We start from the raw sequence: 18,148 nt of genomic DNA, 5'->3' as shown, positions 1-18,148 counted from the left end.
AGTTGTTTTGTGTCTCTGTGGTTGTTTTTCACATCTCATTGCAGTTGTGTTTTTTTTCTCTTTGTAGTTTTTTTTTTTTTCTCTTTGTGGTGTTTTTTTGTTGTTTCCTATTGGTTATTTTGAGTTTCTTTGTGGTTGTTTATTGTATCTCACTGTAGTTGTGTTTGTTTGTTTCCTATTGGTTATTTTGTGGTTGTTTTGTGTTCCTTTGCAGTTCTTTGTTTTACCAGCCCACAAAAGATGTTAATAGTCATTTCATTGTAAAGCTGTGGTCCAGGGGCACCGGGCCTGTGCCCACTAGCTTCTTTAATAATAATCCACCCATTATACTAATAAGCGATTGAACACACGGGTATCTTGCTCTCTTTGCCAGTGCAGATCAGATTCCTACATCAGGACTGGGCTGTTGTTACCCCAGTCAAACTTTTTTCGGGTTAAAAAAAAAAAGAAAACATTTATCGGCATCCATTCAGCCAGCTCCTTTTATCAAATTTAGACTTAAGTCTGTTTCTGTAGTGCTGCTACTGAGCAAAACCTTTGTGGCACCACCATTTTCTCCTGACTGAACTTGTGCCATACTCGCTGTGTTGACACTCTAAAATAGCCCAGTGGATTGAATTTTTTCCACAAAGACTAAGGTACTAATACTTTCAGGGTAAAAGGTTCTATTCCCCAAAGAAATTCACTCACACTGCCAACTCTCTAAGACATTGTTGGCATCAGATCAATGCCATTAGCTTCTCTCTCTGCCAGTAGAAATGCTGGAAGACAGATAGAAATACAAATGCAGTGGGCCTCTGGTGGGTTATTTTTCAAGTTGTTTGCGAGATAAAGACTCTGTTAGTCTCTCTGCACTGAGGACATTGTGAGCTTCAGAAAGACAACATAAAAACACGATTAGGAGACCACAGGAAAGTAGCATAAAAATAGAATATGAAATAAAGCATATCGTCGCCTGATGAGTTATCGAGCCAAGCGTGTCTGTCAGAGGAAATTTGTGAAGGAGATTTGTATCTGCGGTTGTGGCTGCGTTACAGCTGGATGATTGTCTTTATAAATATGCAAATAGAAATCTATTCCCTATGCTGTAATTGTGAGTACACTGCATGTTCCTCCCAATTAAACGAACAAGTGAAGACGTCGTCCCCGAGAAATGTGCAGACATCCTTACGAAGGGATGGCGCATCCTGATTCTAATTTGCCCCGTCTCGACAAAAATTTTAGCAGTGTTGTTTTGTTTTGTCGATGAAAGAGTCCAACCTGCTTTGTTGTCATGCGATAACTTTTGTCGTCATGCAATCAGGACGGTCGCTCAAACCACTTTTCCAACACCGGAGAACAAATGTCGTTTTTGTCGAACGCAAGCATTGAAATTTCAGTCCAGACCAGGAGTTACAGGCCTCATGCTTGAGTCAAAATCTTTGGATTTCTAGTGAAAGTGCCAACATTAGGCCTAACAGTGTACACAAATCAACCATCGGTGAAAGAGCTTCTAACTGCGGCTGCGTGGCTGTGCCTGCCCTCATTTATATTTTTCATCGAACTGCAACTGTTGCTAAAGCTCTGAAAAAAAAAAGAAGCTCAAAACATGTTTTATTTTTTCTCCTTTGCTTCTCTCTCCTTCTACCATCCTACCCCCCCATCCCTGCCCTCTCCTCCCCTCTCGCATCTCTCCTCCGCTCCCCGCCTGGCCTGCCCTGCCATAGCCCCATTGCTCTGCGGCCTCTCTTTTGTATCTCCTGCCGGCTACAGCTTTGTACCTCCTTCCTCTGCTCCCTTCTGGTCAGGTACAGGTATCGCTTCTCTCTGTCTGTCACTCTTAACGCTCTCTTTCCTTTTTCGTGTCGACGGCTGCTTAGCATGCCGGCTGTAGCTCAGTGCATTCGCATCATCGCTGGAATCTGTGCCGTAACATCTGCCATCTCGCCTCCCGCCGCACCATTTCACCTCTTCCATAGTTGTGTGCACATACGTGTCATCCAGTGTGGAGAACCGGGACTGTTTGTTTTAGTAACGCATGCATTTTTCCGTATTTGGGTTTGTGTGTGTGTGTGTGTATTTGTGCATGGTTGAGGAAGGTGTGTGGGACGTACGCGGCCACGTTGGGTGTGTGTTTGCTTGTGTGTGTCCGTCCGTCAAAATAAAGGTGGAGTTGTCCAAAGACACAGAGCTCCTCTTTATTAGATATTCTATCCCCACGGCCAGGTTGGAGAGGTCTGACATTCCATTTCCACCTGTCAGCTTAGCCAGGTCCGACCCACCAGTCAGCGTCTGGAGGAGAGTCAGCAGGGTGGGATGGAGCGGTGGTAACTAGCTAACCTTCTCCACAGCTGTCTCTCACGCTACCGTCTGCTTCGACAGGATGTCTAGTCACACACACACACACACGCCTGTCAGAACACTCCAGCTGGGCTCTCTCAACTAAAGCGATGCACTACATGCAAGTGCATGGACTTTGAGAATAAAAGTGTTAGTTCCTTTCGTTTATTTCCTTAGTTTCTCCCCTCAACCTTCATTTTAGACCAGATAAATTGGGTTGCACCATCATGAATCCATCGTGAGTGTAAAAACGATGCCTTAGCTTTTAGTACTACTGGCTTAATGTCAAACCTGTTACTTCTAAATCAGGTTACACCATTGAAACTTTCAAAATGTCTTCGGTAGCAAAGACTAACCTGTGGAAAAATAAAAAGCTGTAGGAGGGCAACAAAATAGGGAGCTGGTGGTTAGCTCCGTGCGGGCTAACCACCATTAAGCTTGCTTCTATTTCTCTGCAATCTTTTATTCCATTTCTTTCATCCACTACACCAGCTGATATGAAAAACTTAAACCTTCTTCATTTTAACAAAGTTCAACTACAGCTCCCAGAAACTAGAAGCACAGGACCAACGTTTTGAGACTAACTAACCACTGCCTTTCGGCTCGACTTGTTCCTTCTGTTGAGCTGTGAGGTCTTGTCTGTGAACGGCTAAGCCTTATGGGAAATGTAGTCCATCAAAAGTTTGCTAAAATACAAAATATTTAACAAACAAAAGGTGGTTTTTGATAAGAGGCGTGTCTCAGGACAAGTGGTTGAGCGAGGTTTGTTTCAGGACTTTTTGTAATTAGCATGCGGTTGCAAACATCAGTGTGATTTTGAATGAGCTCGTCTTCCTCAGTTCCAGTTTGACTCTGGCTCTCTAGATATTATACTTAAATGCCATTTTTCTGTATCGAAGCTGTGGTCTCCTTTTTATTCAGTACGTGTACATTGAGAAACACGTGTTGAGAGTATGTAGGCTAGCTTAGAATGAGACAATGCTAGCCAAGCTGATGCATGGTCATTGTTGTGTTCCTTTGTGCAGTCTAAAATATTCCAGTTGTATTTAATTATTAGACGGCATCTCATCTCGTGTCAGGTCAGACCACATTCCATGTTATCTTTTACTCCCTACTTTTAAATTTCAAGCAAGTTAGCAAGTACAGCAACACCTGGTTTGATAGCTAGGTGTAACGATTAGCTATAACTAACTTCGTAGTTTTGCCTAACAAGTGAACAAGTTTTTGTGGTGCAACCTGTTGAAATTTAGATTTGTAAATCTCCTGTATAGTGAACATCGACGTTTTGTCTAGTTTAAAGTGGTGCGAGAGGCTCCTTTAGTCAGTAAACTTTTTTCATTTGAGAATTTGTGGCATGCAAATGGCAGTTGAACAGTTCTTTTTACATCAATTTACTAAATTCTACTGCTACACCAATAATAATAATAATAATAATAATAATAGATTGTAAACAGTTTCCTCCTAAATGTTATCACTTTTTTAGTATAAAAACACAGGAGAGACACAAGGAGAGAAATGGTGAGACCCTAGTTTTTCTGTCCAAATGAAAAAAATATCACCCATCTCCATCTGTGAGTTTACGTGTGTGTAGATGTGTGTTGTACTTATTTTTTTTAAATGCATCTTCTTGAGCTACAGATGTAACTTGATGTCCTATATAAACACCCACCTTTATTTCTCTCGCTCTCTCTCCCTTTCTAGTGTTTACTCCAAAAGTGATCGGTTTAGCGATCGCGCGGTACGACTTCAGCTCACGTGACACCCGTGAGCTCTCGCTGCAGGAGGGTGACGTGGTGAAGATCTACACGAAGTCAGGAGCCAATGGCTGGTGGAGGGGCGAGGTCAACGGCAGGGTGAGTGGCAGCCATGGGACGCCGATCAACCACACTGAAACAGCATTAGTAACATCAGTTGTAACTGGACAGACTTGGGACAGTAGTCAATATGAGTCCTCTGAAAAGATGATTTCCCTGTGATGGATGTCGCTTTGCACTGAATTTGTGCCTACATTCGCTGATATTTAAAACGTTTTGGAGCTTTCATTTGGTGCGTTGACTCAGAAACTCTGAGTCAGACTCCAATCTGGATGTTAAAATTGCTAGTCCTGTTGTCGTAAGCGCTAAAAATGTCCTCTTTGGATACAAAAGATTTGGCAGATAGTTTTGTCTACAGGCACCTGGAAAGGACTATTCAGAGTCCGGCTGTGTTTATCCTCAGTTTGTACAACTTTCCAACATTTCAGTTTCCCAATATCATCACATGGAAGACTTGGTTGCTCTTTTACATCTTAAATGCAGAGGTGTTCCAATCCAACAGCAAGAGTGCTATATAATCAGGCGTGCAGTGCTGAGAGAACCCTGCGTCTAAATGCAGGGAGATATATGTACTGACTCCCACGCCCATGCGCTGCAGCCTAGCATGCCGGAGAGTGTTAGACTGAGTGACAAATTCAGCCTGTGTGTGTTTGCGCATGTTTGCGCTGCAGCCCCTCAGTAATGTGTCTGTGCCGCGAGTGTGTTTTGTGAACAGCTGTGGTGAATTAAGAAGCGCTTCTCTATTTTCTAAGCCTGATGTGTGTGTTGATGCCGCTCTGGTGAAAACTAAACACTGTACGTAGAGTCTGTGGAGAGCTGTTAGCCTCTCTTTAGAGCTTTCAACCCGCAACAACAATCTGTACAGCTGGCTGGAGAAACAGCTGGCTGAGACTGTCAACTGTCGAAAACCCTGCAGGATCGTATCACAGTAACCTTTTAATATCACTTCAGTGTAATATCAGGCTCTTATAGTCTAGTTTGTTATGAATGGTGGTCAAAAGAAAAAGATACTGTCTTCATATTGGTTTTAGCTTTTAAATGCATGTTTTTAAAAAATATTTTTACAGTCAAGCTGTATCATGCTTCACTGTACTTTTTGTGGATTAGAATCTTAGAATCTACTTTTGACAGTACTGATTTTAATTGCCATTAAAAAGAATCAAATAACTGGAATGATTTCTATCATTTAATGACACTTTGTCTTATTAAGGTTATTGGCCATGTAACACCAATATTTGTTCTCAGCTCAGTGTCCATGCTTTGGGATGTGTGAGAGATATAAATAGGTTACAAAAAGTGTTTTATTTATCCGTTTTTCTTCATTCGAATCTTTTTTTTTTTTCAAATAATATTTCACTTATTTGATTGACTTTTTTGTATGCTGAACATTTTGTTGTAAACATTAATATCATACTTTATGTCAACGACTTAAAACATCAGCAACAAATATCATGTCGGGCCTCAGCCTGAAGGAAAATGGCTTAAAGGAAGAGTTCATGCAAAAATAAATATTCAGTCATTATCTTCTCACTCCTGTGTCAATATAAAAGTTTTGAGCTGCACGGCAAAACAGCACTACAGTATTCCCCAAAACAGCTGAAGGAGACGGGGACTAAAACGCAAAAAAAAAACAGCTGGAAAATATCATGAAATGTCTCCATGCAGGCTGTCTGGTTTAAGTCTCCGGAAGCAGCCAGGAATCTAAATTGATTTGAAAAGACGTTCTTTAAACCCTTCTATGTGCAGTCAAGCCCGGCAGCATTTCAGTCCATGTTAGTTCTTCTAGCTTAGCAGCCACAAAGAAAATTTCCGCTCAGTGACATCTTTTCAAATCAGTTTGGTATTTCAGGGCTTTCAGAGACTTGGACAAGCTGTATGGAGCCATTTTATATTTTCATTAAGAGGTTTTTTTTACATTAAGGAACAAATCCCCATCTACTTGAGCTGTTTGAGAGAATGCTGCAACACTGTTCTGCTGTGAAGCTCCTGAAATGTTTTGCAGATTACGAAACATCACCCACACTTTCCATTGGCATGGGGGTGGGTCGCTAATGACTGACTTTACATTTTTGAATGAACTTGTTCTTTAATTTTCTAGAGGACTCACATGTAAAATACACATATTTGTTACTTAGAAAATGACCCAGTGCTTTCCCCTACACACAGCTCATCACTGGTTTGCTGAAAGACATTCTGGCAAATGACTATCATGAAGTGGAGGAAAAAAAAGGGGAGGGAAAGTTCATACATTATAAATGACTGTAAATAAAGTGTGTGTAATTGTGTCAGTCAACTCCTGTGTGGTAACGTCCTCCCCTCTCTCCCCCCCTCAGGTCGGCTGGTTTCCATCCACGTACGTGGAGGACGGTGAGGAGTGAAAGGTCACGCACGGGAAGAAGAGTGAGGAAAAAGTAAGAAAGGCTGCAGTGGAGTAAGCAAACCGAGCACACAGCAGTAACAAAGACAGTGAGCTTTTTGCAGACGGCTTCACCCTCCTCGATGGAGCCCCGTCGCCTACAACCATCCCAGAGGCCTTTCGGGAGGGACGAGGGGCTACAGTACATTGCAGATGCAAAGATGGGCCCCATCACTTCTGGTTGACTCTGTGTGGCTAAGTGACTCCACCAACTAGCAGCTTGCCTGTCAGCGGGGCACGAGCTCTTGCCAGACACCCCCCTCCTCCCGAACTCTGTCGGTCCATCCATAATTCACCCTTCGCTCCTTTCCCTCTCTCTGCCCAGGCCAGCCGCGGCCCCCCAACTCCCACCTGTTTCTGCTTGCCAAGTCGGCCATCACCAGTCTGTCAAAAGCAGATACTAAAATGCCACTCTTCCATTCATGCGCTCATCCATCCAAGCATCCATCCGAACATCCAACCTCCCCCCCAACCCCTGTGGGAAAAAGAGTCATGAGCTGGAAACGACCCACACTGTAATGTTTTTTTTCCCTTTCCTTTCATCCCCTTTTCACTCTGGCGGGATTTCGCTCTGTCTTGACCTTGCCTGTGTGTTTCTTCTACTAATGCAGGTGGTTATTGATGACTTGATGACCCAGATTCACTCTCACACACACACACACACACACACACACACACACACACACGAAAACACTCATACTCACACGAACCACCCACCTCTCCTCCCCTTCAGATTATGATCACACACACACACACTCTTACAGAAGATTTAAGAGAGGGATGGCGTCGGATAGCATCGCTGCACAGTGCCAGCAATTGATCGCTGTTGTTCCTATTTTCCTGCCGCCTCCTACATTCTTTATCTCGAGCCCAGCCTCTCATGTTTTCTAGTTGTCTTGGCCGTTAGCGATTCCTCCGCTCTTATCGGTGGCAGCTCTGTCGACAGGAGCACATTCGGCCGAGGGTTTATCTTATTGGAGGCATTAGCAGCTTGTCGGGGTGGGGGGAACAAGCCACTCCAAGCAACTCCTGTCCCCTTTAATATAAAGAGACGAGATAAAACATGAACGCAGCCCGACTTTTTTTTTTACCCCCCCAATTGTCCATCTCACTCTCTTTTTTTATTCAGCATGTCATCCACCCAGAATAGTGTGTTTTACCCAGATTATGCATCGAAATCATGTAACATCTTCCTCCGAACTGTCAGTAGAGACTCAGTGTTTGACTCAAACTGTCATATTTGAGGTACAATTTGTGCAGAAACACCAAACACTTTGCATTTAGGGGATTTGTTTTGGCGAGAAAAGCATCGTATTTAAAAAAAAAAAAAAAAAATGCTATTTATGCATTAACACTTCAATCCAAAAGAAACTGAAATCAGCCTCCAGAAAAAGAATTTTTCCACCCGCCTATGTCCTCCCACTAAATGTCCTCCTATCACCCCCTCTTCCTTTTTCTGTGTCCCTCCCTCACCCCCTGTGTACATTATGCACACCGTCTCCTTAATCCGCAGTGAAAGAGGATTTTCCCACATTTGAGGGAATAAATACCTTCACAGCGAGAGGTGCAACACATTCGTAATGTAGACACAGACAAGAGGAAGACGGCGGTGTACACAGATCCAAAAGTGATCAACCTGTGTCTGCAGGTGAGGCCAAATACTCCCCGGCAGTTGGCTTTGTGCAGCGATGCTTTAATCTCAGCCAGGAGTTTGATTCTCTGCTTTTATACATCGAGTAAAACAAACTACAAACCGTGCTTCTTTGTTGAACATATGTACATATTGACATTGTTTTAATTTAATTTAATGTTTGGTCTGTTCACACAAGGGGTAGAACCTCTGACCCAATCACACAACTGTTGTAATTTCAAACAAGGATTTCTATGATGAATGTTACTTTGAACTTGCCCTTTAATTTCTTCATTTTTCTTTCTTCCTCCTCTCTCCTTAAATACAGACTTTCGCACACTTACACACACCCACGCATGACATTTTAAAAACCATCCATCTCTTTTCTGTTAAAGGAAACTATTTACGTAACCTGCAATGTACATAAAATACCAGATCTGTCACCGAAACACACACGGGGGACAGTTTATGAAGAGGCAGCATCCTGTGGTTGACAATTTAAAGGGTAGTTCCACATATTTTACACATCCAAGTGTGGTTACAGGTCTTGGGAAGTGTTGCATTTGTGAAGAAAGTAGTATAAAGCCTTTTGTGGCTCCAGAGAAAGCTGTTCGTAATCTGGTCAGTTGCCTCCAGTGATGACACTCAGTGGCTGAGTTGTATTGTGGGTAATGTAGGTGCCAGGTTTTGAAAGAGCTGTCCATCATGATGGATAAATGATGATCTGATAAATCAGAACCAGAGATTTTGACTTTCTTATTCCGCACACACTTCTTCCTTTATCAAAACTTGGGTGTGTACATTACCCACAGTCCAACATTGTGGGGCTTTATACTTCAGTAGAACATACTTCAAAGTGCAAACTTGGTGGAGTTACCCTTTAAAGAAAAACATGGTGGAATACTGAATCTGACATTGAATAAAGTCTGAACTTTCAGAGCTGATCCTAATTTAAGATCAATAAAGCCATCGTGTGGCCAAGTGCTGCATCCTGCCTCTGGTAACATCCCTCAGGGCGTTCATCCTCCCCTGTCAACATCTTCATTGTGTCCATGCCATTGGGTATTGTGTCAGAAATCTATTTTGTGAGCCTGAGTAGTAATTTATTGTAATAATATGCTTTTGTATGCACTAAATGGAGCCATTATGTTTGAAAACCACTAACAGCCCCCTGCCAGCCCTGCCACTCGGCGCCATTATGCCCCGCACGACGACTGCTTTTTGTTTAAACACTGGATTCAAGAAATTCTTCTTCACATTAATGTAATTTTGCATGACGTGTCCCCTTTCCCAACTTTTTTATCACCAGCGACCACTAGATGGAAGCATCCTAAACGCATCTCTTCCTCTCCGAGCAGTCACCTTCAACTCGCTCAAGTTTGGAGATGACATCATCTGATAAGGAGGTGAACAGTGTTTAAGGAATCCATTAGCGTCAGATGTGTTGCTGTGAGTGAGGGGGAGAGAGGACACATTCAAAACCAAACCACATTATGAAAATACACAAGATTTCGTTTTTCTGAAGAGGCAGGGAGAGTATCTGTAAAGTTTCTGGCTTTCTTTCTCCTGACATCCGAGGAACTTTATAGCATGCCCAGCAGGAACTCAGAGAAGGATATTTCCCCTCCCCTCCTCCTTCCTGAAATGTCCGCAGTCTCTCAACAGCCAAACATTACCTTTCATAACATCTTTAGGAAATCTTGCGGACCGACAGTGGCACAAATGTGATCCAGCGCAAGCTTCTCCTCCCGTCTCAGGAGAAGTGGGGAAGGCAGGAGTAGGCATTCTGTAATCGCAGACTCCAGTAATCCACTCCCGCACCTCCTCCTCCGCCCAGATGAACTCCGACAGCGGGGCCATTTACAACTGCAGGCCTTCCTCCCCTCGCGAGCGCGCTCCCAGATTCTCTGTGCATGGGAGGAAGGCTCAAGGGTATCTGTGATCTAATCATTACACCATCTCCTCACCTCGGCGACCCCCGCTGCATCCATCTCTCTGTCGGCTGCCCTCTCTCCCGCTCTGCCTTACCTTGTCACTTCTCTCTCTCGCGCTCTCTCTTTCCCCATCTATCTTTCATCCAATCTCTGTCCTCTCGGCTTCTCTCTGTATTCTGTCCCTCACCCCCGTCACTCTGTAGGCTGTAACTGCTGTACGTTGGCGAGCAGAAGATTCAGGATTATCGGGAGAGGAGGGAGGGATGCGGTCCGGTTCTCGGTAAACAACTCCGCCAGAATGAGGACCAGTTTAATTTTACCACAAATTAATAGACTGTGAGAATGATGCCATAATTAGAGAATGATTTAGACTTGGCTCTCACCACTCTCACCACCGTCGTCTGCTCATGTGCAGTGTGTGCACAGATTACATCTCTATGCTCAGGCACGCACACGCTCACACACGCAAACACACACACACACACACACACACACACACACACACACACACACACCCCCTGTACGTGCGAAAATGCATTTTGACAGGATTCAGGGCCGGGCGAGTCTTAGCCCAGCAGGGGTCACAGGATACAATTTCTTCAAGCGAAACATGAGCGCAGCTCTGTAGCGGGCTGAACAGAAACATGCCAGTCACTCACACCTAAAGAAAACATCCAATACCTGCTTTCTTTCTGGGCTGCAAAATCCATCCCTGATCCATGACATCATTGACAAATCATCCAACTAACTCTGTGTGATTTTCACACTCCTGACTGAACCTTTATTTCATTCACTGTGTCCGTGCTCTGTTATCCCCATGAAGCCAAAGATGTACGCTGTACCTACTGTACACTCAATGTTATGTCTCATAACCACGGTACCCGACCGCTGTGGCCTAACTCTATAACTGTGCAATCTTGACTGTGTAGCATTACCGGTGTATTGTTGCTGTATCATACTGTAAAATATGTACATAGCACATAATAAAGATATACATTGCTTCTTCTAAGGTGGGGTTTTGTGTTAACTGGATTTCAGCATTTGTTACAAGCATTGTTTGGCTAAATGTGCAACAATGTTCGATGAATATTTAATGGGAAAATAAGACAAGATTAGGTAGAATACGACTAACGTTCCTTTGAACGGTCCAGTGTGGGAAGCGAATGGCTTCTAGCTGTGTGGTTACATATGTGAATGCGAAAAGGCCCTAATGATTATTCATAATTAAGGCTACAACATTAGTTTCTGCTGATCGATCCCCCTAAGTCTTACATACTCATCGGCAGAAATCATACAGGGCAGCAGGGGGGTCCAGACGCCACCTGCCGCCCCTACTGGTCTCATGTTACGCACTGTGTAAGCACAAAAACCACTTGGTTGATCCTCGAATCATAGTATTTTGGTCGCCACAAACACTGCTGCAGATGTTCCTAGGTTTCATTAAAATTACTCAATTTTTTTGTCACCACAAATCCAGCTGTTGAGACGTCACAGTCCCTGCACAAAAACCCAGCTCCCGACATGTTGGTCAGTTAACATGTGCATAATGTGAACATCAAATTACACGTTTTTAGGAAATGTCAATGTGACACGTACAATATAGAAACAAATTCTACAGTTATGTCTGCATTTTACCTAAATAATGATACATTGCAATGATAGTTTTCAGAGGTTAAGGCAAGTCACTCAGCAGTTGTGTTGAAATGCTCCATGGGAGTTATTTTAGGCTGACAATACCAGCTCTCTATCTAAACGAATGTGGAGAGAGCGATAACTTCACTTCGATGATCACCGGGACAGAAAAACTGCATGCACATAATCACCAGTTACATCTGACACGAACAAAGAAAATGGCAAAAGATTAAAACGCTAACAATTTGAAAACCTTGCCCCAAAGGGAAAGCCCTTCTTTCGGTACAGGTTGGACACATGGGGCACATGGTTTGACGACACCAGCTTCTTTCAGTCCGGAGCGCGTCAGCTCATCCGTCCGGAGCACTTAAGGTAAATGGTAAATGGCCTAGAATTTCTAAAGCACTTTTCCAGTCTACAGACTGCTCAAAGCGCTTTACAACACTCAGGCATTGACACAAGGCTGACATGCAAGGTGCTGACCTGCTCATTGGGAGCAATTTGGGGTTCAGTATCTCGCTCAAGGATACTTCCGCGTGCAATCCTGCGACCTTCCGATTACTGGACGACCCGCTCTACCTCCTGTGCTGCTGCCGCCTCAAGGCTGAATGTTTGAATCAGCTTACCTCTTTTATAATACCAAGAAAGGTGTATATTAGTCTGACATCCTCCTCGTCTATGTGGATATATCGTGTGTTGAAGTAGTCTACTTAAATGTGAAATACTTGAAAGAAAATACTGTAGTTTTTCCTCCACTTAATGTATGAAACAACGAATAGTACTTTACAGATTCAAAAGCCCCTCAAGATCTACATATATAATTCTGTATCTGATGTGTTTTTAAGACAGAAAAGTTAAATTAACTGGTTAAAAAACTCTTTTATTTATAATTACAGCTTCTCCTCCTCTCTCATTCCAAAAACCCAGAATCTATGAATATTTAACCGCAACGTACAGGATGCCTCCAACTTCACTGAAAAATTGAACTGAGTGTGTGTGCGTGCACACTGGAGGCTGCCGAAGTTTTCACAGCACACTTGTTGGAAGTTGCATTTTTTAAACCAGGATTAATTAGCAAGCTAATTGCGTTCAGTAAACCCTGCTCCTGCTGAGGTTCATGTCTTAAAAGTGAGGCTGAAGGTGAGCGCAGAGAAACTCTCCTCTGGCAACGCTCGAGTGCGAAACTCAACCAAAGAAACAGGCAAAACAGATGTTTGGTTTACATCTTACGGTTACCTGTTTTACTTTTATCTTTTATTTTATCGATTTTGTCCCATGCGACTTACAGTAATTCATACATTCATACATACGTTCATATGCTGATGGTGGTGGCTGCCATGACAGCACACCCGGAGCAGTACGGGGTTCAGTATCTTGCCCAAGGACACTTCGGCATGCAGACCAAGGGAAAAACGTGATTTGTTGATAAAAGCAAGGCATAGGTAGAGATTGTTGTTAAGAATAGCTACATCTGATGAATCAAAAACACATCGAAATACATATAATAATCTAATAATATGTATAATATAACTCTAAAATGGACCAATTGCATGCATGACCTTGGGTGCTACTTTAACTTTAGTAAAGGATCTAAATACTACAAACCTCACAGCAACAGCATCATTCACTCATGTAATTAGTGCACTAATCTATTTTATTTAGAATGTTTTCATACATAGTTTATAGTACATAGTTTTCTCAGTGACAATTCCATCAGTGGACAAAACATCTCAAAGAACTATGGAAGTGTAAAGTGTAATGAATCACTCAGTAAGTAGTTTTTGGTTGACATTTCGACAGTGAAGTGTTCAAATGAGCTCCTTAATTAGTGACCCCGGTGTGACTTGAGAGACCGCCCCAAAACATGAAAGCAGAAGTCACAATCTCCAATTCATGAATTATCAACGTTAATGTGTTCAGCGAGCTCAGTGGCTGCAGAAGCGCGGCGCCGTAAATCAAAGGCGAACGAACGCACTTGAGCCGTGATCGCGGCCAGCCTCGTCTCTGTGAGCTCAGTCTGCCCAGAAGTGACTTCCTGACTGAAATTAGGACTCGGTCCTTAAAGTGTAGTAGTGCTCATTAAACGGCTGCCGCGGTGTTACTGCAGTGTTTTGTTGCCGTTCCCTCCACAGGACTTAAATAACCCGCAGCCAGTGGGGTGCTGTTTCTCACTAGCTTATTGGATAACAGGTGTGAATGATTATGGGGATAACGGTGGGCCTCGTTGCTGATGTCATGCTGGGAATAACAAACCAAGTTAGCCGAACTTCTAAATATAGCTGGTTAGAAAAGGTGAATGCTAGCAGTGCTGTGGGTGTGAGGAAACATGCAGGGAGCTGTTGTAGAAGTGTGTGCAAGAGACAGACCATATGCTGATGCTTAGTGCTTAGCTTCTCTGTGAAAAAAACAAAAAACAAAACAAAAAAAATGGTTGCATGCATTGTGCCTGTGTGTGTGTGTGTGTGTGTGTGGGTGGTGGTCTCCTCGGCCATCTGGTGCCCGGTTACCTGCCGTCGCCGAAGCTAGACTGAGGCTCAGACACCAAAAGGATGTGCGGTGTGGGCTGTTGCTGGCGCTGCAGGGGCGGAGAGAGACGGCGTACTAAACGCCCACCAGGTGGGCTTCGCCTTGGCCCGGATCTGGATCCACCCGCCAGTCCACTTCCAGCTGAGGCTGGACCACCAGCGTGACAGATGGCTGGTGAGAGGGTGACATCAGCCTTTCCTCGCAGCGCTGGGAGATTGTTAGCCCAACTTTCTGGACTGCTGCAGTCCTCGCTGATATGAAATGGATTTTGAAAACGAGCAAAGAGCTCTGTGTTGTTGAGACTGATGGAAAGAGAAGCTCTTGTCACTGATAATACAGGAGCAGGGGCGGCTGATAGTAATCGTGAGCTTGTTCCCAAACCACAGACTCCCTTCAGTGTGGCCCTACATGTCAAGAGACATGCCTCAACTCTGCTGGTGGAGCGGCTTCTGTTGTCTAAGCTCACAGAATGCCTCAGAACAACAGCGCAGATTGAAAAGTAAACTTGACACTGCACAGGGCGTAGAGCCTCGGCCATCTTTAATTAGACAAAAGGCACATATTTCCTGTCGCTTTATTTGTTATATCAGAAACGCCTCAGGACAACCATCCATAAGAAACGGTGAATTTATAGTTAGTTAATAGTGTAGGCCATTATAAACTTGCAGCTGATGTTTATAAATCTTGACTAATTGATGAACAAAAAGCACTGGACCCAAAACCCAAAGGTGAAGTGGGAGTCACTGATCATAGGTGAAACTAAATGTATAAAAACTCGCCAAAAGAAAGAAATGTCAAACACACTCAACCCAGATCTTCCCCCAAACAGAACACACAGTGAGTCAACCGATGGTGTTGACTCTCTGAAAACACAGCACCGTCTGAGCAGGGGGACTGCAGCCCCCTTATATAGCCTCCCAGCTGACTGACTGCAGCCAGCTGAGGGAGAACAGCACAGGTGCACCCAATAGCCTCTGATGACCTGTGACTTGGACCTTGAGTTCACATCAGGGCCTTGCAGAATCTCTGATCTGTCCATAACAATATTGCAAATAATAATTTTAAAAAAGTGCTAAAGATTCATTTTTATATTTCTTCAAAACTTCCAGGTCACCATTTACACGATATCGGAACATTTCTAACGGTACTGAAATGTGATATGAGATCAGCTTTTTCCCCTTTGGCTTCAGCTTTTGTTTTCAACTGCAACGTCACATTCCTCACTTGAGTCGAGGGTCTAAGGACAGAGGATGTCGCGATTTTGGCCTATATAAATAAAACTGATTTGATTTGATTTGAGTGACACACAACAAATTTTAAAAAAGCTGCTGGTGATTGAGTGTTTGAGAGCTGATTTTCTTCTAAAATCCATAAAAATCACAAGGACGCCTGGCAGGTAGTGAATTTGATCTAATGGCACGTACAGCATGGTACCTGGAGTATACAGTACATATATGTTCAAACTGTACTTGTAACAATATGACCTCCTCAGGTCCACTGTTCTCCCTTGTTTCATTTTAGCACTGCAGTCATCTGTCTACTTCTCCTCCCACCCCCCCTTTTCCAAATCCCAGTATCTCATGCAACCTGCCATGTTTTGACTTCTTCGACTGCGCTATATGCCAGTCTATTCCTCGCTCGTGCTTTCTCCGGGTTTATTGCTGTCTTTTGGGGCCATGAGGGAGCCATCATCATTGCCAGACGCTGCTGTGTGTAAATATCAAGCAGCACTCTTTCCCCCCTATTTTCCTGGAGACTATCAGCACTGCATAAACACTGAGGTGCTGTCTACAGAACACACTCAGACAGCTCATCACCATAAAACACACACACACACACACACACACACACACACACACACAATTGCCCAGTCGGAGACACACACTCCTGTATCGGCTGGTACGGGCATCTTCCTATACAGGTTGCGGCTACATTCTTCTCATACATAGTTATGTATTCAGCACTGATTCAAGGGGAGGTATTCTCTATATCAATGTGTGCATGTTGTCATGGCTTGGCATTTCTCAGAAGCCGAGAGTGTGTGTGTGGGGTGATTGCATTTATTAAACCGGAGCCCGCATGGAATAAAGGCACACTCTCTGGTGCACTTTTTCAGAGCTGTAGTTCTCCGTCGCAGACTATTTTTTTCCCGACTAACACATACAACAAACACGCGCCAGCTGTACAGAATGTGTGCCCCGAGACACACACACACACACACACACACACACACATAACAGATGGTGGCACAAACACTGCCTTCAATAATAACCAGCATCATAAAACACTTGAAAACGTTTGCCTTAAATCTCCTGAAAGGCTGACTCCGAGGTTTTATTTAGCCGCCTTGTACTCGCAGTTTTGGACTCGTTCTGTCCCGTCTCCTGGAGAGGCTACGTACTGACGGAACGCCTCATGGCGTCGTCCTTTCCCCCAAGGTCAGCAGGTACCAGCAGCGGAAGGCGAGCCTGCTTCAAACCAGAACGGCAGTCACATGTATAGCTGGTGCTCGCAGCAGATATATTTCAGTGTGTGTCTGTGTTCAGTCTGTAAATAAATACTTGGGTGTGATGACACCCTGTGTGCGCCACACTATTTTTTTTCTCGGTGCATGAATTGAGACAAAAAGCAGAGAAAACAGAGTGTGTGTGTGTGTGTGTGTGTGTGTGTGTGTGTGTGTGTGTGTGTGTGTCACACCTGTGACCTAGTCATGCTGTAGCTGAAACAAATCTCTGTGGAAGATGCAGTCACACCAAATATCACCATGGTTACATGACAGTTAATTATCACTAAACAATTTCCATCACACAAATGAGAAACAATAAGTCTGCTCAAATGTACATCATTAGTAGTGTACATGCTTGTGCATAATGATGCTGATAATGATGATGCCTCTCGACGCACAGCAGCAGTTAGCACTGTCAGTGTCGCAGTCAAATTCAAAACGGTGTGCACACATCCAGAAGGGAAGAGCCATCGTGGTCACGCATTCTGTGCCATTTGTAAAACACATCTTCACACCTAAACGACTACATGATTGATTGTCAGTGTCTCCCGGGTATACGGCATACTGTATATCACAGCTCCCAAAACAAGATGGCCGCATGTACTCTTACGGCGACACGTACCAGACCTTCATCGAAAACTACTTGGTTAGGTTTAGGCAAACATTGTGGTCTGGGTTAAAATCACCAACATACCTATGTTAAATACAAGTACCTGCGTTACTCGACTATGTTAGTAAATTAAAAGTACTTACCATTGATTTCTGGTTTCACACTGGACACCCACAGCGGCCCTGCGAATGAAAGCCCTCTGTCTGTTTGACCGTCTGTCCGTCCCCAGCCTCCGCCCCACATGGGGTTCTCGCTCCTCTCCTCGCTTTCTCTTTGCAGCTGTTGTTATGGCTACAGCCACTAGAGGCTGCCATGTATCAATAAACACAATATGGGTCATGATAAGCTGGTTGCGTTTGCGACCTATATGGTCGTTTTTCAGATGAGGACAGGCTGCAGGTTGCACTCCCATATGCTGCGTAACGAGGCAACTAGTACAAAAAGTGGAACAGCCGAACCAGAGCAGGTTAAACAGGTAACATCTGCGGCAGCACAATAATAGTTTAAGATGTGTTGAGTACATAGAGTCGATTGTTCATCGGACCATCATCAGAGCCAAACAGTAATGGAAAATAAAAGGCAAGAGTTTCCTGCAGTGATATGAATGGATTTTACTATACGGCAGCTCAAAAATGCCTTTATCTTGTTATTTTATCATTTTTGTGTTTATGATTTGAATTCAAATGTTTCGAATTGGTACCTCTTTGGTTTAGGCACCAAAACTATGACCACATTCGGTTTAGTCGCTCACATAACTCCCT

General features: G+C 43.8%; 1 protein-coding gene and 1 long non-coding RNA gene across 2 annotated transcripts in view; one reads left to right on the top strand and one right to left on the bottom strand.

Moving 5' to 3' along the window:
• LOC119008483 (guanine nucleotide exchange factor VAV3) overlaps positions 1-11,118 on the top strand; it is a 99,930-nt gene extending 88,812 nt beyond the window's left edge. The window contains exons 26-27 of the mRNA XM_037078829.1: positions 4,021-4,172; positions 6,467-11,118. Of these exons, the coding sequence (XP_036934724.1) occupies positions 4,021-4,172; positions 6,467-6,511 (197 nt within the window). The 3' untranslated portion in view covers positions 6,512-11,118. The remainder of the gene's footprint in view (positions 1-4,020; positions 4,173-6,466) is intronic.
• A 5,446-nt stretch (positions 11,119-16,564) lies between these two features.
• LOC119008282 lies at positions 16,565-17,644 on the bottom strand. Its single transcript, XR_005071383.1, has 2 exons — positions 17,531-17,644; positions 16,565-16,739 (listed from the first exon to the last, which is right to left on the bottom strand). It is a non-coding gene; the product is annotated as an uncharacterized LOC119008282 (long non-coding RNA).
• Between the last annotated feature and the right edge of the window lie 504 nt (positions 17,645-18,148).

Source organism: Acanthopagrus latus, chromosome 19 (genome assembly GCF_904848185.1).
Source record: "Acanthopagrus latus isolate v.2019 chromosome 19, fAcaLat1.1, whole genome shotgun sequence".
NCBI classification, from domain to species: domain Eukaryota; kingdom Metazoa; phylum Chordata; class Actinopteri; order Spariformes; family Sparidae; genus Acanthopagrus; species Acanthopagrus latus.
Note: the sequence above shows the minus strand (reverse complement) of the source record. Positions and strands in the feature narration are given on the sequence as shown.